Source organism: Panicum hallii, chromosome 7, assembly GCF_002211085.1.
Source record: "Panicum hallii strain FIL2 chromosome 7, PHallii_v3.1, whole genome shotgun sequence".
NCBI lineage: Eukaryota > Viridiplantae > Streptophyta > Magnoliopsida > Poales > Poaceae > Panicum > Panicum hallii.
The window spans coordinates 41,735,838-41,760,721 of NC_038048.1; the positions used below are offsets into that span (position 1 = coordinate 41,735,838).

At 42.5% G+C, this 24,884-nt stretch overlaps 1 protein-coding gene across 3 annotated transcripts; it reads right to left on the reverse strand.

Annotated features, from left to right (window-relative positions):
• Positions 1-1,015: 1,015 nt before the first annotated feature.
• LOC112899488 (NPC intracellular cholesterol transporter 1-like) lies at positions 1,016-18,400 on the reverse strand. 3 transcript variants are annotated; one of them, XM_025967982.1, is made up of 39 exons: positions 18,075-18,400; positions 16,594-16,643; positions 16,326-16,425; positions 16,087-16,194; positions 15,365-15,481; positions 15,017-15,167; positions 14,538-14,785; positions 13,807-13,992; positions 13,475-13,620; positions 13,275-13,392; positions 12,832-12,915; positions 12,519-12,611; positions 12,340-12,441; positions 12,123-12,188; positions 11,753-11,848; positions 11,558-11,665; positions 10,631-10,744; positions 10,452-10,538; positions 9,721-9,849; positions 8,902-9,100; positions 8,684-8,824; positions 8,525-8,568; positions 8,330-8,413; positions 7,611-7,679; positions 7,451-7,527; positions 6,899-6,968; positions 6,594-6,743; positions 6,193-6,264; positions 5,861-6,005; positions 5,610-5,674; positions 5,453-5,518; positions 4,376-4,469; positions 3,589-3,625; positions 3,397-3,454; positions 2,808-2,918; positions 2,212-2,279; positions 1,828-1,894; positions 1,672-1,740; positions 1,016-1,585 (listed from the first exon to the last, which is right to left on the reverse strand). In XM_025967982.1, the coding sequence occupies exons 1-39, from the start codon at positions 18,138-18,140 to the stop codon at positions 1,496-1,498; spliced, it is 3,945 nt and encodes a 1,314-aa protein (XP_025823767.1). In that variant the 5' UTR covers positions 18,141-18,400; the 3' UTR covers positions 1,016-1,495. The 3 variants fall into 3 exon arrangements, with proteins under 3 accessions (XP_025823767.1, XP_025823768.1, XP_025823769.1); XM_025967983.1 differs by having other exon boundaries at positions 13,475-13,551; positions 18,075-18,398; XM_025967984.1 differs by lacking the exons at positions 16,594-16,643; positions 18,075-18,400 and having other exon boundaries at positions 16,087-16,190; positions 16,326-16,423.
• Between the last annotated feature and the right edge of the window lie 6,484 nt (positions 18,401-24,884).

A 24,884-nucleotide genomic window follows, 5' to 3' on the forward strand; every position in this document is an offset into this window, starting at 1 on the left:
TCCCTGATACTGGCGGATTACTGATTCGTGCTGGTACAGTGGTACTGGTACGAATACGGAGTACGTAGCCGAGTAGCAATACTGTAGTAAGGGTAAGACCGCACGACTTTCGGATCTGTCATTAAATTAGTTGGCAGGCAGACGCTTGCTGCGCTGTCACTGTCGAGTTTGACCGCTTGTCGTCCTGTGCATGCAGGCAACAGCCATGGGCAGATAGGCTGGTTGATTTGAAACCTTGTTACCTTGTTCTAGGGATTTAGCCTAGGCGAGCGGGCGCATGTATCTGACACCCGTACAGCAGGATGGCAGGATGGTCAGAGGCTTTCGGCTTATTCCGGAAATGCTAGCACTGTCAACTGCAAATAAATACTTGTATAACAGTGGATTTTAGTCAAGTCATTAGATTTTCAGTTCAACATCCAGTTTAGCAAGACATCGCCAACCACTTGGCATGATTTACATATTATAACTCGCTGGAGAACGCGGCCGCAGTTGCATCTAGTTTGCCTCAGCCCTCCTCATGCTTCCATCTCTCTAAGGCCTTCTATTGTGCCCTGACAAAAGGGTTTGAATTCACCAGAGCCACGCATTGTCATAGATTTGGAGGGTGCGGTCGTGCGGACGGGCAGTGCAGCAAAGAAGCCGTTGATCCACCATCAGCAGCAATCTTGAGAGGCTTTTGCCACTGGTAATTGTGGCAGAGGCGCAGAGCGCCGGAGCATGTGGATGCCAACGGCTGGGGTTCAGAGAAGGGACCGTGAAAGTCACGTGAAATCCACCGATTCCACCAGGTGTTGAACTCTTGGATTCAGAAAATCCTACCAAACCCACCGCCTAGTACTAAACAAATTACATCACGAGTGTCGACAGAAAGAGAAAAAAAATGACTAGAAAGCTCCACCAATAAACAAATTCGATTGATTGTGCACTATCCAGCATTCCAGCTACCGCGTGTTTGGGGACAAAAGCAAAAAACACCAGACACTTATTCCATGTGATTCATCGTACATGCAGGTTTAAAATAAAATCACCTCTTGCATGCCTAAAAGACATCCTTGCAAACATACGGAATGAATCCAATCAAGCTCAATGCTACAACATAACGATACCAAAACATCGGCACTCAAGCATCTGTAGTTCTGTACTCTCGAGTGAAACAGATACAAACCGCTAGCAGACTGCAGCAAACTAGCTATACCGCATAATCTAGACCCAATACGCCTCTTGGTTTCCTTTTCCGCCATATGTAAGCACCAACTAGCCTAGTTATAAGCAAACAATAGGAGATGGACATGTACAGTCTTTTTCTATGGATCTATAACACTGCTTTCACCACCCTAAAAATACACTGCTTTCACCTTCAACAAATGCTGTACAACACAATGTGACTTCTGCACCGGGAGAGATCGATATGTACATGGACGCACAAAAGTGTGTCCCAAACTGGCCTATTTTAATTTTTGAGTATGTCACCGTTAACTCGAATAAAATCCCGTCAAGTCTGCTCGGTTGAAGCTGAAGCTGGTTGACTTTGTTCAATTGGCTTCGCTGATTTTGGAGGAGGGCCGCATAAACTCAAAACGACCTGAAAGATTTAGCAATTTATTGGTGAAAGCTTTTTATGGGATTGTGTGGAAACAATAAGAGCTGGCAGATGATTTAGATGCTAACCGGTAGGAAGATAAGCCCATGCAGGAATCCGATGAGGACAAGTGCCAAGTACATTTGGAAGTAATAGACCTATATTCATATGGGTATAAGAAAGGGGTACTTCAAGGTAAGATGTAACAGGAACTTTGGGTTAAATGTGGATTCAGAAGCACGTACCACAAAAACTTCAGATTTTGCAAAACGCAGGACAATAACTCCCACGAGTTTGGTCAAGGTGATTCCACTGAAAAGGCAAAAGGTATGTCAGAGCAAGATAATAAATAATGCTCTGATGTGTAAATATAGCGAGTAAATCCAGTTGACACGAGTGGTAAGTCTTTTTTTTTGTAAGATTGAAAAATTCTTGCAGAAATGCACGGTAACTTTAAACATCTAGCAGATGCTATACAGAACACTGGCCTATGCACACATAATGCATAAATTCAATCAATAAGGCATACGATATAACCAATTCAACTTTGAATGATCGAAGCTTATATCTTCCTGTTTCTATTTCCTCAGGCTTGCCACAATATTTTTTGGGAGAATGCAATCTCTAACCTGAATACAGAAGCACCCATTGTGGAAAGAGCCTGCCTTGCACGAGTTTCTCTGTCCCCATTGCCAATCTATAAAACAATAAGAGGAATCTAGTATTAAGTCATGGTGTGGGCTGTGGAAAAGAACAGCCAACACAAGCATTTAAGTCAAATATATTTTTAGAAGCATGTTTATATCAGAAATATCTGTGTGGTTCTATTTGAAAGGGTTGTACGGCATTAGTGTTAGCCTTCTCCTTGCTACAAGAACTTAAGCTCTCCTGCGTGTTCGAGAACTTATGCAGACTGTACACGAGTATATCCAATCAAAATACTTCTGCACTAAAGTCCAAAACTGTATTACCAGATAGCTGTTGCATATGGTTCTAAATCCTACAGCCAGGTTTTCATGATCAGTGCAAATGTGTGCAAAGTTCTGTAGAAGTGGCCTGAAAAGTGTGGCCCGTCTTCATGCCTAACCTTTTACAAGCATAGCAAGAATACTTTCTTCAAGAATAGTAAAGCATATACAGTTATTACTTTCCAATAATCACATAAAATATAAAATCAGTAAAGTAAGATTTGGAACTGGTATTTCCAAATGTACAATGCACCTACCATAAAGGCATGCGTGATATGAACACAGAACTCAACAGCAATTCCTATTGACATAACAAGGTTTACAACAGAAATTGCATTGAGCTGAATACCAAGCATGGCCATCACCCCCTGCCAACAAATTCAGAGAAAAAAAGGAAAAGAAAAATTAGTACCAACAATAATTCAACAGCGCCAGAACAGATTTAATTAGAATTGGCTCCTGGAACATCATAGAGTAATGTTTACATATACAAACACCTAGGAGTCCGGTACATGCCAATAGTGGCAGGTGATTATAAAGGGAATCCCTTTTTAGATTCATTTATAAAAGTTTGCTTTTGTATTATACTTTAGCATAATTATTCCACATCATAGCATAGATAACATATCGCACAGGCTTCACCAGTAGTAAATGAATCATATAACTTGCTTAGTTTCAGCTATCACACAAAATCACACCATGAGCCGACAAGCCCACTTCATTTTAACAGCTTGTACTTCAAATCTTGTATGTACATTATATATTCATTAGGGGCAGTTAATTAATCTAAAGAATTTTCAAATGTATTTAAATTCAAGAAGTATTCATTCTGAGGGTCAAACATACCATCAAATCCAAGACTATCATGGCCAGCACAATTAAAATGATCGCTGAAGCCCATAAACTGAAATTAGTAGAAGATAATGAATATAAGGATCTATTGAATTGAGTATCAACTGAAAATAGTTGGCACGCAGTTCTCCTGTGTCGTTCGAGAAAAAAAATAGTTGGCACTAGGATTATGAAAGCCTCGCTGACCTGCTGGTGACTATGAAGCACACAACAAATACGGTACCTGTATGCATAACAAAGAGAACAGTCAGATTAAATGCAATAAATATCTTACTATTTCATCATAATTCTGTCTAGCAGTTAATTCCAAACTAAGAAAACCTATGAAGTAAAAAGCCATGTGGCATAAAGAAATTCCCCCTTTTCATAGTGTTGATGTTGTTTCCATCTTGGCAGTAAATGGAGCGGAACCATGAATGTAGCTTGGGGAAGAAAATATAGCACTCATCGGTAAGAATAAACTAATGATAAAAGTTCAGCGAGAAGCCTAGGTGGTTGGGACCTCTTAAGCCAGAACATTGTGAAACTGTTCATAAATTGACTGGGACCTCTCCTAGGTCCATCAAAGCTGGGAACTCACCAGTGACCAGTTTCAAGCAAATTAGCTGTAAGTTCCACAAATACCCTATAAATAACACACTAACACATAACAATCAATTCATTGGAAATTCAGTCTACTAATGCCACTTCAATGAATGATAAAACCAGTTCATATCAACTGGCACTCAACAAACATTGTATCTTCGGTGCAATCCGATGAACTAAGTCCAGGAGTAAATAATCATGACAGTCTAGCAAGAACACACTGCTTTTTAGTTATATTAGGATACTAATTGAATACATTAGGAGTTCTCTTTGGTATCAAGAGTTATACTGAATGAAAATTTCGTGCACAGAAAGGGAGACCTCTGTGACAAATATGTCATAAGAAAGCACTAAGTAATAACACCAAATAATGGATTTAGTTACTAACCGAGGCAAACACATATGTTCATGATAGCTGTCTTCCACACACCCAGGTATTGCTCAAAAAATATATAGAACACAGAATATGGGAAAATTTCCATCTGCATAAATAAGATATATCAGAGGCTTGTTAGGAAGTACAACCTAGAAAATTCTCCGACCAGCGAAATATCGAACAATTATTATTCCATGCACCTCCGTTGAAAAGATAAAGCATGCACAATAAACTTTCCTCTCCAAACATATCACAACTACTAAAGCAAAAAAGAAAATTCTAGGTGTAATGTGCTATCGGCAAAAGGCCAAAGTATCACAATATAATGGCACATTACCATCATATTAACATTTTCACAAACGAAAGTCCCTTTTTTGTGTGTGTGTGTTACAATTGCGGAGAGAGGAGAAATGCATAATCAAGAACCATGCAGTAGCTTCGTTGGTTAGTGCCTTCAGTTGAGGGTATGGACACCCAGGGTTCATTAATTTTTACCTCCTTGAGAAACTGGTTTCAGCAAGTTTCTTGGCCAGCCATGGTTTGGTACTTGTCTACCAAAATTCTAAAAAATGACTGGGGGTTCTCTCCTATGATCGAGAGAAAAAAGGGAGAAGTGCATAATATATTTTCCTCGAGTATGTAGCAGGTGAAAGTATATCAAGAGAACGAACGGTTCTTAGTTATAGTATGTAGTGTTGGACCAAGGATAAAGGCCCCCACCCCTCCCACTATAACACCTGGGTTTTATGGTCGGGTTGGCTAGGTGGGGCGTTCTAACTTGGTACCAGAGCCGAGGTCCTGGGTTCGATCCCTCCCGGCCACGCATTTCCGCTGCGCGATTTCCCCTGCGTCTCGTGTGCTGAGACCTGCTGCGGGCTACGCCGGGCTCGCACGCCGTAGGGGGAATGTTGGACCAAGGATAAAGGCCCCCACCCCTCCCACTATAACACCTGGGTTTTATGGTCGGGTTGGCTAGGTGGGGCGTTCTAACTTGTAGTCAGTATCCATACTTGTTATATTTGATGGATGTACTTTTTATACTTTTCATTGATATAGCCCTAGTCTAAAAAACTGTTGCAGCTGAGGTACCTGTAAATCTTCAGACATTTTAGAACTGAAGTCCCGGGCAGCTCTCATTGAGTTAACATAGTCAGTCTAGAAGAAAACAACAGAAAACACTGATTTTTAGTAATGTTAAAAAGGAAAGATGGCGATAATCATAATAGATTCCATGCTAGTTTACTACCTGCTTATTAAGGGGAGTATGGTATGTTCGGAATGCCGATGCTTGTATAATGCCACTTTCATAACCTGAAAAAGGAAAAGGCTTGTCAAGTACGCCAGTTCACAATCTGCTTAGTAGAAATCTATACATTACACATGATTTCATAGCCTAAAAGACAGCATAACAATAAGATACACAATCATAACATACTACACGTGAAGCGCAGCTCTCCTGCGTTTTCAAAAAAAATAATAATAACATACTACACACACCACTGAGGTCCAAACTTGTTGAATAAGCTCCTTTCCCCCCTTTAGAACAATCACTTGATGGAAGCGCATCAAGAAACCATGGAAGTTTATCTTTGAATTGGGTTGTGGATGGACGTCCGTTATCCAATTCTGAGTGTAGGAAGCACTGAGACAAAAGCATAAGGCAGATCAGAAACATTTCACTTCTACTTGCGATATATAGTAGTGTGTGGATTGTGGTTGGACCATACAATTCAAGTATTTATCCATTATATTATAGGACAGAATAGTACAGAAAACAACCATCTGGAATTGATTGGTAAGGTTAAAGGTACAGAGATTACAGGTATTACCGTTGTACAGTTATTGCATGTTGCACTTGCGCTGCAAGTGCCTGAATCCTGATCAAGTTGGCAGCAGGGAGGCTGTAAAGTACAGGCTTGAATGTTACTTACAATCCATGAGATGAGAAATGTGCATTAAAAAAAGCTTATCCTAGTATAGCAATTGTTGCTACTTCAGTATCCATGGTATGCTAGTTCTTTTGCAATGATCCACAGGTATCCTGCAGTGATGAGGCAAGGAAGGTGCCTTTTATTCCGTGGAGTGACAAGTTACTGTTTTCTTTTTAGTACTTCTCCTTTTATTTATTTCTCATAGTGAGGGAAAGTTCCACTGGTTCAGATAAGAAGTCTTCTGTTTTGATCAAACCAATACAAATATATTAAGCCAAGCAAGGAAAAAAGTGTATAACCTGATCATCTGGAGGGCAGTAACTTCCATTCACAAATTTCCTACAGCATCCAAATGCTTCAGGTGACATCCAAATTAGGAAGTCATCAAGCCAGGAAGCAGCAGGTTTAGCAATGTAACTAGTCTCAGGGGATAATGATTGTCTTGCTATCTGCACGATTGCAACAATTATGTTAAATGGAGTGCAAACAGGTTAGCTTATACTAAAACAAGCTCACCTCTGATATATATTGTGCTAAGATTTTTTTTCTTTACTGAATATATTCTGAATCAGAGCCTTATTAAAACACAGGAACGACAATGTACCTCATTCAAAAGAGAATTTGAATTACACTGGTTGATTGAACATATCTGATTCGTATGCACCGATGCAGAGCTGGAAAACAATATAAATAAATCAAGCTTCTATCTATGTTGAGCATGCAATTCAGAAGAGCTCAACTAAATCACCCATCTCAGAAGGCAACAGTAATAACTGATCCAGCAACATGAGAAACTTACTTTATTTTTAACTTCTTGCATATCAGGAACAAAAGGATTTACTGTTTTAGTTATTGTTCTCATATCAGGAATAATCGAAATAGGTTTATTCAGCATGCTGTTTTTCTCCAGAAAAAGAAGCATATATCATGCGATGTATTTGCCATAGGAAATCGACCATATTTCAAGAATTAAGGAACATGGAAGAGTGATAACTATGATAACTAGACAATACTACAATTTGGGAGCCACTATTACATGTTATATATATATATATATATATATATATATATATATATATATATATGTGTGTGTATGTATGTATGTATGTATGTATGTATGTATGTATTTGTGAGCGCTACTTTTACATATAAATACCTGTAATTGAAGTTCTTCACAACAAAGTATAATGGTGGACCAACTTTCATGTACTTCGCAAGGTCATCAAAATAACCCTGGAAATACTACAATTAACGTGATCCTAAAGGGGAAAAAAAGAAGGTGCTGAAGTGATATAAAGGCTCCTGTGGTAGAAAACCTGTAAATAGGAATTTCGTGGCAGAACAATTTTCTGCTCCAGTCCTGGTTGCAGTCTAGTAGACAACGCCTAATTAGAACAGAGGACACATTACAGTGAGTCATAGGATAACAGGTTCTTTTCGAGAAATGCAGAAAAAATGTGTTTGCTCTAAGATGAGGAGAAATGATCACGATGCTCAGCTGCAAATAATAATGCCTAGACAAAAGACACTGTCAGAGGTTCCTCCCAATGTGATTGTAGGATTTTTTAAAAAAAAAGAAAGGAAAACGACCCAATCATTAGTGCCCTGATCCTCTTCATAGCCTTTTGATTCTCTACAGCAAAAAAGCACATATGATGAGCCCATGAAAAGCTCACTCATGCAACTGAAGTCCACTTGCATCACATTCAAGCCAACAAATTGCAACATAGGTGACATCAATCCTTTCGTCAAAACTTGCATTGCTGAATGACTGGCCTTGTAACATGAAAATAGACTAACAAGTGCATAACACATTCCATCTTGATGGTCTACAGGATTTCTAGGAACTACAGATGGATTTCTTTTAGTAGTTGATCTCACTCCCATAAGAAAACTTAATTCAAAGCAATTAAGTACACCAGCTATTATGAAGCTGCACTGATGTATTGGCCAGCTATTAATCTCATGGTAGATGCAATAAGAACAAGAATAACAACAACCATGATGCATGCAAGGCAAATAGAAGAAAACTTACTATGCTTGCAAATGCCAATCCTACAAACACAGCGATTACAACAAACTTCACTGCCCGGTAACTTAGAATTGGTCCATGAATATCCTACATGTAGAAAAGAAAAGGTAATTACAAGTCTGTTAAAAGAACAGGAAAATCTGACAAACATGGCTGAAATTGAAAGTATAAACACTGCCAAAAAGACTTAACGTTTACCCTCATATATCTAGCAAGTAAGTGGAGCTTCTGCCCATCGCCACCTTAAGTTTGCAAGGCAGTAAGAAAAAAAGGGCAGTTAGAGAAGAGCCAAAATGGCTTCACATTAATACAGCAGGTATTAGCAAAGCAAATGCAAGTTCCTAGTTTACTACTTACCATCACCAGTAGTTGGACTTGACAGGATCCTCGCACAAGGGACACAATCAATCCTGCCATCCTGTGCCCTCCTAAAGTCAAATACAATAAGGGCTACAAAGGCTGTCACTTGGAGAATGAAATCCATAAAGACCGCCAGTGCTGCACAAAACAAAGTAGGTTGGAAACTCCCAAAGTGGCAAGTAGGGATACAATCCAGACAATGTAGAGAAACTAACCAGCAAACATGGAAAACACTCTGGTCGCAGGCATTGGGTTGATTGCACTAACAGCAAAAGCTAGTACTTCAGCAAAACTGGCTAATGTAATGGATGGTCCAACTTCCACCAGTGCATCACTTATCCTCTCTTCCAAGTTTGACTGATCTGGTTGGCGTTTGACAGCATGCACAAGGATACACATGTTGTCGACACCGACCTAGCCACAAGCACATCTGTCAGTTTCTTTGTGGTAATTGAAAAATCTAGCACAACTGACAGTTTCTTCATAGGAGCTGAGAATCTAGCATCTTCCTATTAGCCATCCTGCAAACTATGTAGATCCTTCTGTCTATCTACTTGTCACATGAGCACCTACTTCTTGAACAAATTAGAGACCAGTTAAAGGCATCAATCAACTACCAACCCCTCTCAGGAAAATAGGCATCATGTATCACAGCATCAATAATAATAATAATAATAATACGAGGATAATATGTATGGCACGAACAAGGGCAGAATTAAAAGGATAAAGATCTACAAGGCCAAAGAGAAACATCAGACACAAACATTGTTCTGATTCGGAAATTTTCGTGGAGACACGTTCCTTCAGCAGATGCATACAGCATCAATCAATATCTTATATAGTTCATGGAAATCCAATTTTAAGCAGAGGTAGCTCATGGTAAACAAAATTCTACTAGCGACAGTAAAATATTGTACATGAAACTGCTATAGGGAAAATAGTTTTTTGTTAACAGAAAATCAAAGACACATAAGAAAAAACATCATATTCATTCAAGAACAGAAAGTCAATCTGATATTGTAGAGAAGACTTACAGCCAGCACAAGAAAAGGAATCACTTCCATAATAATAAGGGTGGACTTCATTCCAATAGCACTAAAGAATCCCATTGATCCTAAAACTGAAAGCATCACCAGGACAACCCCAGACAAGCCAAGCAGTACCTGAAGTTTATCATGTCAAATGTTTGTCAAAGCCAAATGCACCAAGTGCAAGACACATTTTTCATGGTCAAGCAAATTGGTATCTGACAAATAAATCAGCTCTTCAAAATGAAACTCGAGATTATACTATTACATGAGAAATCAAAACACAGATTGCCTCTTGTCAGAAATTTTCAGTTGTAATTTTTGTGCAATTAAAGAAATAACTGCTTGCAATGGTTCCATGCAATTTAACAGTTTTGTGAAGGTGGCCATTTATTGTTTGAGCAAATAAAATTTGGTTGCTTGTCATAGTTCTGGTAAATCTACTAAATAGTCTAATGAATCTAAAGCGCATAGTTGTATCGGGTCAGTAACATATGATACTTTTCACTTGTACAACTATTTTAACTAGAGCATAGAACCAAATAAAATGCGGTCAGCTTCATTTGTATCAGGTACTGGAATCAAGATACTAGCTGCAAGGTCAATGTCACATGCACATGAGAATAGATCTCCATCTTGTATAGTTCTATCTTCTATATTTTCTCTTACAAGAAGCATGAGGAAAATGACAACCAAGCATGGCAAAGAGCTGAGCAATCATTTTATTGTACTCATACCTTTGATGAAACAAATAGTGACAGCCAACGAGAAGGACGGTCTCCAAGTGTGAATGATATATATGCAAACATCACAATATAGCTAATCTGATTTCAATAGAAGGAAACAAATAAGCATACAGTTGAAACTGCACTGTCTTAGACAATATTAAAGGGTTTTGCATATACAAGATATTTACCACTATGGTAATTGCATCGGCTGTACTCTCTCTGTTTAATTCATCTTGGATAGAGCTCTCAGATGAAAAGGACAATGTCAAGTTCTGTGCTAATACCATTGGAAGTATTTCCTCCTGGGAAAAAAAAAGATTTAGGTTTTCTAGCTCATTGTACGCACTATTCAAAGTAAAATATAAAAAATGAAGAATAAGCAATTTCTTGCAATGAATAAATCAGAAGATATAAAACACTGAAGGTAAGAAACAGAAAAAAGAAAAAATACAAATGCATTAAGCTAAAAATCATTCTGCATACAAATGACACTAGCAGTCAGGCATTTAACATTGCAATTTGAGGATATGCCACATAAGTTGAATTTCAGAACATACTGATCGATATCTTAATGACATGTAGACCAGGACCCACATGTAAGTAAGGCAACGACCAAGGAATGGCATATCCTAACTCAACTTTACTGGCATATCCTCAAATACCCCACCCAAATTTAACAAGCTTCGACCAATGCAGATGGAATATGAGAACTGTGTTTGGCGCTATATCAAGGAAGGAGAAACAGAACAGCAGAAAAAAATGTTGTGTTCCCAAATAATGCCGTAAGATAAGTTGGATACTCTTACATCACCTTATCCAAGTTCTTTCGCATTGCTGCATCTTATGAGGACGTAGAACCATGTGTACTCAAATGTTCTTTATGGTTGCTTGAAAGGAATATGAAACTTTCAATAGTTTACTAGCCCACAAAGGAGGTTTATTCTTTAACGCAGAGGGAGTGGGGAAGTGTGAAAATATGCCACAGGAACTGCTTAAAGAATAAATGCAGAAGTATTGACTTGTATAGAACAGGTACAATTAGATTAAACTTCTATCAAAGGAAGGGTCGTTTGCTGAACACATGCAACAAGAGAAATTGAATTAGCATGGCTAACCTTCACAAGACTAATAAATGCCCTTTCCCAAGCCACGGCCTTCCCATTCTCTTGTCCTGTTGTCTCAACCTTGTTGTTCACAGGATACGTTATTACAAATGCAGAAGCCTGCCCAGCAACAGCAAGTTGATAAGGAGTGGGATATCAGAAGACGTAATATGTTTCTTTTAGTACAAAAGTGTAATAAAACGTTACCTCGGTAAAATTGTTTCCTGGAAAACCACCTAAAATTGTACTAGGATCAATAGGTGACTGAAAAGTGCTCAAGCATGTCTCTTCAGAAGTGTAATGCTGCAATATACAAGATAAGTATTTAGACACCACCATGATAACCAGCTCAAAAACCCAATAAGTATCCTGATAGTCAGTATTCAATGTGATGTACTGCATGTGCCTTTGAGAACAGTACAACTTTAGTAACAAGCAAAACATTGTCATACATTATAGAATACATGCTCTGCTAAGTAGAACAATCAAATTCAACTCAATCTCCAATTTTGGTGAAGTTGCTAAAAAACTATCTGAAAACATGGATTGATAAGATACTTCAACAGTAGAGATTTACCTGAAAACAAAATTTAGCATGGTCTATTCCCGAATCATCATATTTTTTAGGATCCAGCTGGAAATACTGCAGCATTGAGCATTGAAACTATCACTTCTATAGTGGTTTGTATAAACCATATTAAACACAAGATGGAATATAAAACATTTGTATATTCTTGAGAAACCAAGTTAGTTTCAATACAGAAACTATACTGTAGGTACTGTAGAATCATCACCTGCAAAACACTTTGAGTAGCACAGTCTGTACTGAGTGGCTTTAAGCAAATGTCAGCAAGGGCTACTGTTGACCCAGAATAATTTGCACGTAGATCGTCAACCTTCACAATTAGAAGAAACATTAGAACCATATGGCAGATGCAGTCCCAAAATTCACGTTATCATGCAAATTTCCTACCTTTTTCTGAATCTGGAATAGTAATTTCATATTGTTATCATTTACTATTGAAGGAGCTGCAGACCCACCAGATGCAGAAGTGGCTAACACAAGCTGCAATAAGAACGACAATTGACTACATAATTGACTTTTCAGAATATTCATCTTCAAATGGAAAACAGGACAATTGGACAAATAAGCCAGAGATAAGACATCAAGAGTCAAGACAATCGCAGAAAAAGAACTGTTCTATATGGCAGGAATTCGGCAAAAACAATTTGTAACAGACGTTCACTTTATTGGACAAAAATGAGGTTGCAAGAGTTGAAAATACCTGCTCAATCCTATAAAATGGTGTGAGATGGCTGTCAAAATAGTTCTTCTCACCAGCGGTTCGACTTCCAGGGCTAACCCAAAGCTGACAAAAGAGAAGGATTAAATTCATGACAGCTTGATCAAATCATACAGGAAGTTTACAATATTTCTGTGTATGCTTACGCATTACATCATCGGAGTTACAATATTAAGCATGTTAAACCCCAGCACAAATATTTACAAATGTGTATGATTCAGACGATCAAATTTGTGAGCGGTAACAATCAACAGACATGTGCAGTACTTGCACTCAATGGATAAGTAATAAATATCAAATACAGAAACAGAAACTTAAGTAATAAATATCAAATCCCAGCGTTGGATTCTGAGCATTTCAGCAACTATAGGTCTTGCTACGAGAAACAATAGTGAAATCAATAATGATTGGAATAAATTAAGTACCTTTTCTGGTCGGGTTTCAACCTTGAAGCGAAGGAGACCAATACATAAGAGAACAGGGATAAGCAATGATACACATAACACAAGAAGAGGGTGTCTAGCAACAAATATTCCATGCTTCCTGCAATACTTTTAAAAAATTAGGATAGGCCTAAACACTTCAAATAATAATTGTTTGGGCACAATTAAAGAAGGAATCCGACCTAAAGAAAATTGACATGTAAGTTTGAACAATAGAAGGATGGGATGGTTTGACAGTAGAGGATGCAGCTTCAGACACCTGATACCAAGATAAATCCACCAAAAAAATAACCATGAACTTGGGAACAAGTAAGAACTGAAGTGGTACCTAATAAAAGAAGCTACTATAATTGTGCCAGCATTTTCTCCATAAAAAAAAGACTAGAGAAACATGCTAGAAGGAACTAAAAATCCAAATCGATGCTCAAGACAAGCACATTAAGAAAACAGACAAATAAATATTCTAGTTAAGCAAGCAGCTTTGGACATGAAAAATAATTTGGCAGAAAAGAACCTGAACTGAGTTATGAGGGCTCTTGCCATTTTTGTTTGAGTCTGACTTATCATCTGAATTCCTCAATGGTTTTGTTTTCAAGGGGAAGGCAGTTCTTCCTCGTGTTCTGTATAACAAACCCCACAGCAGAACAGCGCATAATAACGCAAGGTAGACAACCACCAGTGAGAAGTCCAAGCATTTGGCCTGTACATATAGAAAGGAACATAAATTAAGGGGCACACCACACAACTAAGAAGATATCCAAAAGATTGTTAAATCGCCAAAAATTTGAACCCATGAAATCTCAACAGCAATTGATGTTTTAATTTAGAATGTTTGCAAAGTCCTGTAGCGCCTTAGGTGATACATATTTCATAAAAACTTTACCGAAATTATTTGTTTTCCACAGTTACATTTCGTTGTATAGCAAATAAGTACATGATCTGAGCATGTATGCATACACATGGAGTATGTTATCCACATCTAATATAGTGTTCACCTATGACACCTCATGACATGTTCCATTTTGTAATGCATTTAAAGTTACAGCATTTGTATATTGTTACTCCCTCCGATCTTAAATATATGATGTTTAGGAAAAGCTAATTAGTCCATTTTTAAATTAATTAGCTTGTCCTAAACATCATTAATTTAAGAACAGATGTAGTACAATAAATATAAAGCTTGGTATACTAGACCCACTCCTTCTGAAATTTGATCGTGCATTCAGGTAATAGGATAGTGCCTACCTTTAAAGAACCCATTTTAACTGAACAGGAGGTTTCAGTGTTAAGCTGAGGCAGCAAGGAGCCCGTGCAAACAGAGGAAGAAGGGCAATCACCGCACGAACAACCCAAAGATGGGTCTCCACAAGAATAAATTGTAGAATTTAGAGGCTTCACACCAGATGAATCGCTAGAGTCTGATCGGTATGTTATCAAGTAAGGTGACCCAGGCTCATTAGGTTTCGCTTGTCGCCCAAGAAATGCCAACCACTCTTCAATCACAAGTGTAGAAGCCAAGAATTATACATGAGTCAGTCAAAAGTGATTACAAACGAGACAATGTAACCCTGAATTCAAAAATATAGTCTACTATCCAACCTGGCACTTAAAGGACAAGAAACATCAACTAGGAACATGAACCCAGATGCACATCAAGATGGGATGCAGGAACCATAGTTGCCATTGAACATGTTACCGACAGCAGAAAAAGGTTTCCGTTTTACCTTTGTAGGTTTTAGCACCACCGCCAAGAAAATCCATTGCACGCGTGTTCAGGGTTCCAAACTTAACATCCTTACATGAGTTATACAGATCTTCACCATAGTTAGTAGTTACATAGTAATCTATGCCATCAACAGTCGCAGTGCTATTAATCTGCAAAATACAGACAAAAGTGTGTTTGTAAAAATTGAATAAGCATATGAATTATTTACAAACATGTTTTCATAGTGCACTACAGTTTAAGAAAATAAATAACATATGGCTGCATAAAACCATATGAAAAAGGGCTGGTCAGATCTCACAGGATATATTTTATGGTGATGAAGTAGATGAATTCAGAAAAGAAAGACCTGCTTTACTGAAGTCACATTAATGAAGAGGCTTTGGTTCGGAGAACAAGACATCTCACAGAAGAGATTCAAGAAATTCCTCAAGCATGCTGGGCATCCAACAAGAAATGGAACAGCCTGCAAAACGATGAAGTTACAAGTAGCCATGGAGTGAAGTTTTATATTGAACATAGATCCAGAGTAAAGATCGTAAAGGAGACACTAGATCAATTGGCGTGCAAAACATAATCGAGTTGTTTAGCTCATGATAACACCTTAGAATGTATTTGGATTGCTATAATAGAATGGTAGACTTGCGGGTTACACTGGAATGGAACAATAGATGACCAATTCACTTTTAATAGATAACAATGTGCCGAACATGCAACTGATCAATTGCAGCACTGCTTATTAGGACAGAAGGAATAATATGACAACGACCAAAAACAAACAAATGATCAATAATTAGACAAAGGTATTTGTTGACAGAGGTTCTACTTGCTGGTGGATACAAGTTAGTCATTCCATCCCAAAGGCTTTTTTATATTTATTCATGATCAACCTCAGGTGTGCATCAGCGCAATAGGAGCAACCAAGCAAAGCAGGGATAATGTATGAAGCAAACATGAACCTCACGCTATAACCAAGGCAACTTGCCATTAACAAAATATTCAGCAGGTTCAGGTTAGCTTGCCAGGACATAAGCATAATCCAGGTACTTCTTCAGCAATCAGGGCATTTACCTGTTGGACTTGTTGGTGTAATGTGTCAAACTGATCTACAGTACAACAGACGTTTCCAGTGATTGTTGGGCACAAACTTTGGACCCTTGAAGAAAACAATGTGTCTGGCTGAAAAGCAACAGCAGTTGGTAAACAGCACATTTAAATAATCTTAAAAAAATTGCATAGATAAAGGCAATGCTTCTCTGGCTATGTTATATTCGGACCAAGGTCTAAGGATCGTATGGATATATTGTCACCTTAACAGCTTTGGTTGCATTTGCACAGTTTAAGACCTTCCCATCACTTCGTTGCCCACAAATACCATACATGGAGCAGTAACCTTCTGCAGGTACAACCCTATAGATGCAAAATGGCAAGATAGATAAGCACCAAGGGCTCCACATATATGGAAGATCAAGTTTAAGCATGTCAAGTGCAGTAGCATATTCTAGAGTCAACCGAGCATATATTAGACTGTCTAACCAATGTGCACTCAGTAAAATGCAGATCACTCTGACAAATTACCTTGAGCTATTGGATTCCTGTGCGCTGATTGGAAACACTAGAAAACTGATCTGCATTACAGTAAAAAAGAGTTAGATGTTATTTAGACAACACCTGAATCTCAGTGAAGTACAACCATAGAACATGACTGTATAATGTACTTTATCCATATGATAGCCCATTGCACACTATACATGGTCCAAATTAATTGCCTGTTTGGTTCATGCGAACTAAACTTTAGTCCCATCACATCGAATATTTGGACACTAATTAGGAGTATTAAGTATAAGTTAATTACAAAACCCATTGCATAAATGGAGGCTAGTTCGTGAGACAAATCCATTAAGCCTAATTAGTCCATGATTTGACAATGTTGTGCTATAGTAAACATGTGCTAATGATGTATTAATTAGGCTTAATAGATTCGTCTCGTGAATTAGTCTCCATTTATACAATTGGCTTTACAGGTAGCTCATATTTAATGCCCTTAATTGGTATCCAAATATCCGATGTGACCCGGACTAAAAATTAGTCCCGGGATCCAAACACCACCTAAATGTTGTTTTAGCTCCATATGCATATATAAATACAAAAATAACAAGTATTATCTTAGCTATCGACATAGTTTACCCCTATGAATTGCGTAATCATCTTCTGTCACCCCTATAAATAGGCAAATAATAGCGGTCTTTGCAGGAAAATACTTGAAACCCGAATGACACATTCAGCTCTCTGCGTGACATCTAATTGAACTATGGGAAATGATACTGTTATGGCTTCAAATCCTCAGGGGTTAGTATGACCATAATTTAAAATCTAGAACTCTCTTTTCAGTAGCTAAAATTGAAAGGGTAATGCAGACATCACCGAGACAGTAGAAAACATAACCTAGCAACCTCTGGATAGCTTGAAACTGGAATACGGTGAAACCCAAAACTAAACTAAAATATATCGAATTAAACTGCCTCGGGGTCAACTAAAATCGAACTAAATGGGCTGTCAACTGAGAAAAATAAAGACAACGGCAACGAAGGCAAAACCACACTGTGTCGATCCCCCAATCCGAGACCCGCATACATGTCAGTAAGACAGTAACTGGTACTGAAAGTTGGTCAGACTCACACGTGTAAAAAGACATTCCAATCTCAAACATGCTTCCAACCCTCTTAACAGCAGCGCCCAATGGGAATTCGCACAAACGACGAAGCCATGGTAAAATCCAAAAGCGGCGTTAAATTTCGCGCTAATAACTAGAAAACGACAGCCGCCACGAACTGCTCCTACTAAAATTGCAGCTCCTCCATGCAGCCACGCAAAAATAGGAAGGAATGCAATTAGCAACCCCAGAGACGGCTACGCGGGCTCCAAACCCCCGAGCATGACCGGAACCCCACCACAAAACCCCCCGGCCCTTCAGAGCGGCCGCCGCCGCCACGGCGCGACCCGACGACACCCACGCGCCAGTACAGCACCGCGTCGAGAATCATGTGCGCGGGACTCACCTGCATCAGAGCGATCGCCGCCGCGGCGAGGGCGGCGGGCCCTCGCCGGCGCCCGCCGGGAACCATCCCGTCTCCGGCTTCGTCCTCGATCTCTCGCGGGAGCGCGAAATGCCGGAAGGGGGGTGGAGGGAGGCGAGGAAGGGGGGCACGGCTCAGACCGGCGTGGGTGAGGTGTGGACCTTTTTGGAGCGAACCGCGCGGCCGAACTTATATGACGCCGGGGGCCGGGGCGGACGCCGAGCACCGAGCAACGAGTTCGCGGCGACGCCACCTCAGTCCTCACGCGCCGCAGAAGGACAGCGGAAGATAGGGTATTTTTCCTGGCCGGTTTCACCTCATTTCCTGCGTATCTTTCCGATCACCAGCCCACCCACCACGCGTCGCCGTTTTCGCTGAAGGCCTGAAGCGATAGCTTGAGGCCCGCGTGTCAGCGATCCGGGCTGGTTATCCGTGCGGGAGCAGAGAATGTGGTGGGACCAGCCTGGCGGCGGCAGTGGCTCGCGCATTTGCTCCTGGCGTGAACTGGTGGGTGGGACTGGCGAACGAGCAGTGCTACTACTGCTAGTATAGTTGAATTTGCTGCCACTCGCTAGCAGCTGGGCCATGTGTTGATCAGCTGGCGTGGGCTCCACCGTATCCGGATGGAAGTGGTGGTATGAATTGTTCTGATTGTTGTTTTAGTTTTTGCATTCTTATATTCATAATAAATCCATCCGTATCGTTCAAACGAGTCAATTACGGGTCGATCCGGTGGAAAAAATATCGAAACTTGTATCTCTACGCATGTTTTTGGCAACGCGATCTTCCCTTTCCTGTTTGTTTTGGATTTTTTTTCTTTCGATGAACGGTGCGTTTTTATTAATATAACAGAAAAATATAAAACTATATCCGTGGAAGGATATAACCAGCTAAAGAAGAGAAAACTAAAAAAACAACTACCCGGTAGGTTGGATTGAGTCATCAAAACACACACCGAACTCAACACGCCTCGTACACTCAGGTTGGTCGGGTGGAGGTAGCGACACCACCGGACACTCCACGACCCCGCTCGTGTACCAACAGCAGCACCGTCGCCTCGACACAAAGCCTTCAGAGGAAACCCATTGTCATCGCCAGTGTCATCGTTACCGGCAATGTCCCACGCTGAGCTAGCCACTGCTAGCAGGGTTAGCCAACCTGGTCCGCTGCAAAGCCGTATAGTTGTCATGCCATCAGGTCCGTCTGCGCCTCCTCACGAAGTTGGCCTACACTGGACTAACACCCGCGAAGTGGGGCTAGCCGCCGTAGGTTGCTGCAAGCCATTGAACCAACATAAGAACAACTGCCTCTGGACATCAACTTCCAACCGCGTGCACCGAGCTCATGATGTATTCTGCGGCACCAAGCAACCCAGTCGCATTGTCGAGGAAAGCAGAATGCCACATGTGGCCTCTAGCAGCCATCGAAGGATCACCTCGCACCTCCGCTCTACGGGATCGCCCAATGCCTCAACATACAGGTCTCTTTGGTGAAGCAAATCTGCTGGCCACCTCATACCACGGCGGCTGTCGGTGTTTTCACCGTCAGCCTACCTAGGGATATCCTAAGGTAGGTGATTATTTGGTGAGGGATCGCCGGATCCGGAACTTGAAGGTGAACGCAAGGACACAGGATACAAATTTAGACACGTTCGGGCCGCTAGAGTAGCGTAATACCCTACGTCCTGTTTTGGGGTGTTGTATATTGCGCCCTGCGCTTGGGTGTTGAGTTGCCTGTTGGCTGCACTATGTTGGTTCTCTCCCTATCTAGGTACCCTGCCCTCCTTTATATATCCCAGGGGACGGGGTTCCTAGTAGGATTACTAGGTAGGAGTCCTAGTAGGATTACAAGGTATGAGTCATAATAGGATTACAGTGAAATCCTAGTAGGAATTAGACTTCTTTTTCCTCACGGGTAGCTTCCTTGTGGTACCTAGAGGATCTATCCCTGACAGCGGCCTCATGCCAACTTTGTGGTCACCACTGGCGCACGACCCCTCTAACCGTCGGCCTTAAACGCCAAGCAGAAGTCTTGCCCTCTAGACACTGCACCAATTTCCACTTCTTGGCCGCCAACACCCATCATGGTGATCCGTCCCCCTTAGTCTTCAACTAGGTCTCCATCCACTCCACCGCAAGGCCCAAAACCACCATGGCAAGAGCTTAGCACCGACACGGCCGCCGCTATGCGTGACCGATCGCCGCCAAGGAAAACAAATTCAGCGAGAATAGGAACTCCAAAGACGGGAACTCCAAAGACGACGCCTTCAAGAAGGAAACGATGCTACATGCGCTGTCGCCGCCCGCCATAGAGCTTTGGCATGGTTTCACCTAGAGATCCCGATGCTAAAGCAAGGAGAGCACCAAGACAACGTCCCCAACAGGAAATGCGGCGCTGAAGACGTCACCGTTGTCCGCCAGACGCAGCGAGCAGAGCTTTCTCCCAGCGGCCCCTACCTGCAGCCACAAGCCTCTCCGCCCGCCATGGCTACCACCAACAAGACTCGCCACCCTGCCCGCACCCCCGCCACCAACCTACCACTGCCCCCTTCCACGCGCGCAGCCTCCTCCCCGTCGCACGGCCTCCGTCTTGACGCACGGGCCTCCATAGGCACCCCCAGCCGCCTCCCACCGCCTCTGCAACTCCTCTGCCGAGGAAAGGTGGCCCGACGACGCCTGCACCACCACCTCGGTGCTACTAGCGCGTCCCTACGCAAGGTGTCCCTGCCGCGCCACCATGGTGTCGCTGGCACGCCTTGCACATGCCACCCGACCACGCCACCACGCCACCGTCGAGAGGAGCTGCCGAGTAGAGGAGCCTCACTGGGCACGGCTGCCGCGGCCACGTACGTCCTTAGGGCCTCCCCGGCCGACGACCTCGCCGCCTCAGGCCACCACCAATGTGGTCGCCTCCACATCCGCGCACGCGCGCCTCGGGGCCTCGCAACCTCGTCGCCCGCGCCCGCGCGCTCACGGCGTCACCGTGCCCTAGCCCGTCTCCCGCTGGCCGTAGCCCACCGGTCACCATCCTCGTCCATGCGAAGCACCCCACCCCGCACCTCGGAGGAGCCAGCTGCCGCGCCCGTCGGCGGATCCGGCTGCGGGGACACCGGATCTGCATACACCATCGCTGGATCCAGCCTCTTAGGTTGGCGCCGCCACGAGTTGCCCGCTCCGTCGGTCAAGGTGGCCGCACCCGCCTAGACGCAAGGGAGAAGAGGGCCGCCCCGCCACCGACGTCCTTGCGAGCCGCACGGACTTCCGGCGGCCGGCTCGAGCGGCGGCGCGGTGAAAGGGAGGAAGGAAGGAAGGGCGGCAACAGCGGTGTTCCGCCCGCCCGGGTCGCCCACACGGGAGCGACGCGGGGGGCTGCCTCGCTCGCGAAATTCTTTTTGTTCTGGACTTCGGATCCTTATGGTTGTGACTGATTATTGATAGTTTGCAAGTTGATTTCTTCTTGTCTGAAATTTGTTAGCTCCAGGTCTTAACTCCTGGAAATCAAATTTCTTCCCCTCTTGGTCTCTCACATAAATGACGTAATGCTTTTATTCGCGGTTGCAACACAGTAATATGAAATTATAGCTTTTTTTTTCTTAAACAGAGATCCTGCTTCGTCAGTCACATGCTTACTGCTCGCGAGCTCAATCAAGCTGACTCGAGCTACTAATGAGCCGAGCCGAGCTGCTGTTTCTGCTCGTTTGGATATCGAGCCGAGCCGAGCCAGCTCGATATCAAGCCCTAGTGGACCGAATGTTGTTTGTTTTTCTGGAGAACACGTGGATCGAATGTTGTGACTGCGCCGTGCGCATAAAAAGAGTGCCTTGTCCAGTGTTCACGTGACAGGATGGAGAGCGGCCATAGATCCTCGCATTTTGGAGGAACTGAAATCTACTTAGTTTATAAACTAGACTATTTAACTTAAAATTTGACATCCCATCACTTTCCAACCACTTCTAAAATTTAGATATAAGGCTATCCTAAATTCATAGGATGAGAGATGAAAATTAATTCTATATCATCAAGTTATGATTCTATTCTGTAACTTATAGCACCCTCTTTGACTCACTCCTCTATAGTAGAAATATAGCATATAAGTATCTCCTTCGTATAACCATCCCTCGTATAACCAACAGTAATATATAAATATATTCCGTATATAATCATATTAGCTTAATAGATTTGTATCTAAATTATAATTACTAGAATGAAATTCAATTCCAAAGATCTAAACGGAGCCTTAGAGAATTTGTATCCTTTTCTTTAAAGAAAAAGGAATTTCATGTCTCTGCTTGTCTACGCACGGCTTAATTACCCAAACAGGCGTCATCTAATGCAATGAGCCCATGGTGATCGACTGATCGCCGTGAACGCAACTAATGATTGTTCGCGCCACCTAGCGGTTGTGTGCATGGCCCATGGGGCGGCGCCATCGCTTTCTCACCAACCAGAGAGCCCGCTCCTCGGTGGTGGAGGAACCAAGTGCCGGGGGCGCCGCCGGGGCACCGGGCTCGCTCGATCTTTTCTAGAAGGACATTTGTCCCACGCGAGCGCTTGCTCGTCATATCCGCATTTGCGCCAACCCCACCGCAGGCCCTGCCCCGTGCACGGGAAAGGCAAAAGGGGAGATGATCCCACTCGTGACGACTGACATCTTTGGCGGATACTCAAGCCAAAGGTTTTTTTTTTCCGGTGCAGCACTAATCTAGTGTGGACTGGACTGTGGAGTACTTGAGTGTGAGTGTGGACTGGAGCACAATAGCGGCTGATGAAAGAAACAGGTCCAACAAAATTCCGACGGTGTGGAAAGACTGACGAACGGTGGAGACGAACGGTGGAGGTGGCCGTTGTTCCGATTACTGGTGCGAGCTAGAGCATGTGCGAGCTGGAACCTGGTTGGATGCTAATTTTTACCAAGGTAAAATTATGGCAAGCTAAAATATTAGCTTACTGAAATTAAGGCATGCCAAAGCGTTGGCAAAAAAATTGAGGTATTCATTTTATTTAGTGATAAAACTTGGCAACCAATGCATTTTCTTTTTGTAAGGGTATATGAAGTTTCTAATAACTTGCTAATATTTTGATCACAAATGCCAACTTTTATGCATGAATCAGTTAGTAGCCAAAATTTATTGGCATACTTTGATTTTAATTTTAGCTTGCAAGAATCGGCTTCCAACCAATCAGGCTCCTAGTCCTAGTAGCAGTATTTATTTCCTGGTCGGATAGTAGATTGGTCGCGAAGCTAGTGCTCTGGGTGACAATTGAGAAGTTCCGGTTAGTTCGGCGACAGCGGACAGTACGAGTAGCTCGGTGTCGGCACGGGCCTGAGGCGATCCGAACCCCGGCGGGCTGTGGGGTGGGGGCGGCTGGAGGAGGCTGTCGCGCTCGAAGGTGGGACGCGCACACTGCCACAGCCACTCCCCTACTCCTACTCCAGAGCGAGCGTGCTCTCCGGCCAACGGGGCAACGGGCAAGTTGTTGCGTGCACTGCACACGCGCGGCGGTCCCGGCGCGGAGAGGCTGGCGGGGGGGTCTGCGCACACGACACGCTTCCGCTCCATCCGTACTCTCTGGAGCGGTTCCGTCTGCACGGCGCCGAACCGCACACAGGTCGGTGTCCGGCGGTTCAATGCTGTGATGAAAATAGCCGTGCCGTTGGCTGATATGGAGTTAACGACAGCGTCTCTGTCGAGTTGCTTTCAGGAACGGCGGGTGAAACAGGACAGCACGGGTCACTCCCTCTCCCGTGTGACCCTATGGATGGGAGTACACGTGTAAATCGCTGGTTAGCTAGAATAGCTGGGTTAAACTAGATAATTGTATAGTTATTATTTAGCTAGTTAGAAGTATTGGTAGCGGATCCAAGCAAGTCCATTGTTCTCGAGCGTAGACGTGATTTACTTTTAACAGGTTTTGCGTATTTATTTTTTTTCTTAGTGCTATAAATGTCGGGATACGGTGAAGCAATAGTGGCTGACGCCAACTGCTGCAACGGTGGTGGTGTGCTAAATAGCGGGTCGTAGCAATGGAATATAATTTGGATGGGTTGGATGGGTTAAAATTTAGCGCTAAACTTTAGTATCTCTTAGGATTTATATTTAAATTTTTAAATTTTGACTAAAGTTTAGTCTACCCATTAGCACTCCCGTTTAAATGGATTAGTACTAAATTTTAGTATATTTTAATATTAATATTTGGATCCAAACACCTTCTTAAAATATAAATTAAAAATCATGACATGCATGTCCCTTTCTAGGTTACTGTCATTTCAAGCCTCCTATCATACTTGGAGTTTATAAAATTTTCATGTCGGATCTTTTTTTCTTTGACGTCCATACCGTGTCCGAAGCGGCAAGTTCTAGGGAAAAAACATATTTTGAAAACGTATCGGCGGTTGAGCCATTAAAATTTGCTACAGTTTAGAGCACCCGCAATAATAGGGAGCAGCTCCCTATAACTTTATCCACATAAAATATAGAGATCTGTGTAGACTAGTCTTCCAATGGATCAGCTATAACATATTCTTTAAAGTTTTGTGGATCTTACGTGTCAGAATTTTTAAATACCCACCTCTGATGCCTCCGTTCATACCCACCTCCCTCCCCTCCCCAGTCCCCTCCCAGCTCGCCCCTCTGGCTGTGCTTCCGACCCGACGGCCGCGCGGCGCCGGCGCCCAGCAGCTGCAACCCGGCCCGCCCCTCCGGCCGTGCGTCGCCGGCGCCCCTCTGCTGCGCCCCTAGCCCCTTCGACCGTGCTTCAGACCCGCCGCTCGTGCGACGCCGGCGTTGGCGTC

Coding starts and splice junctions, on each gene's coding strand:
- LOC112899488 (XM_025967982.1), bottom strand. CDS start 18,140: ATGGTTCCCGGCGGGCGCCGGCGAGGGCCCGCCGCCCTCGCCGCGGCG. Junction 8,414..8,524: donor TACTTGCTAGATATATGAGG/GTAAACGTTAAG, acceptor TTCTACATGTAG/GATATTCATGGACCAATTCT. Junction 6,265..6,593: donor ACTGCCCTCCAGATGATCAG/GTTATACACTTT, acceptor TGTACTTTACAG/CCTCCCTGCTGCCAACTTGA.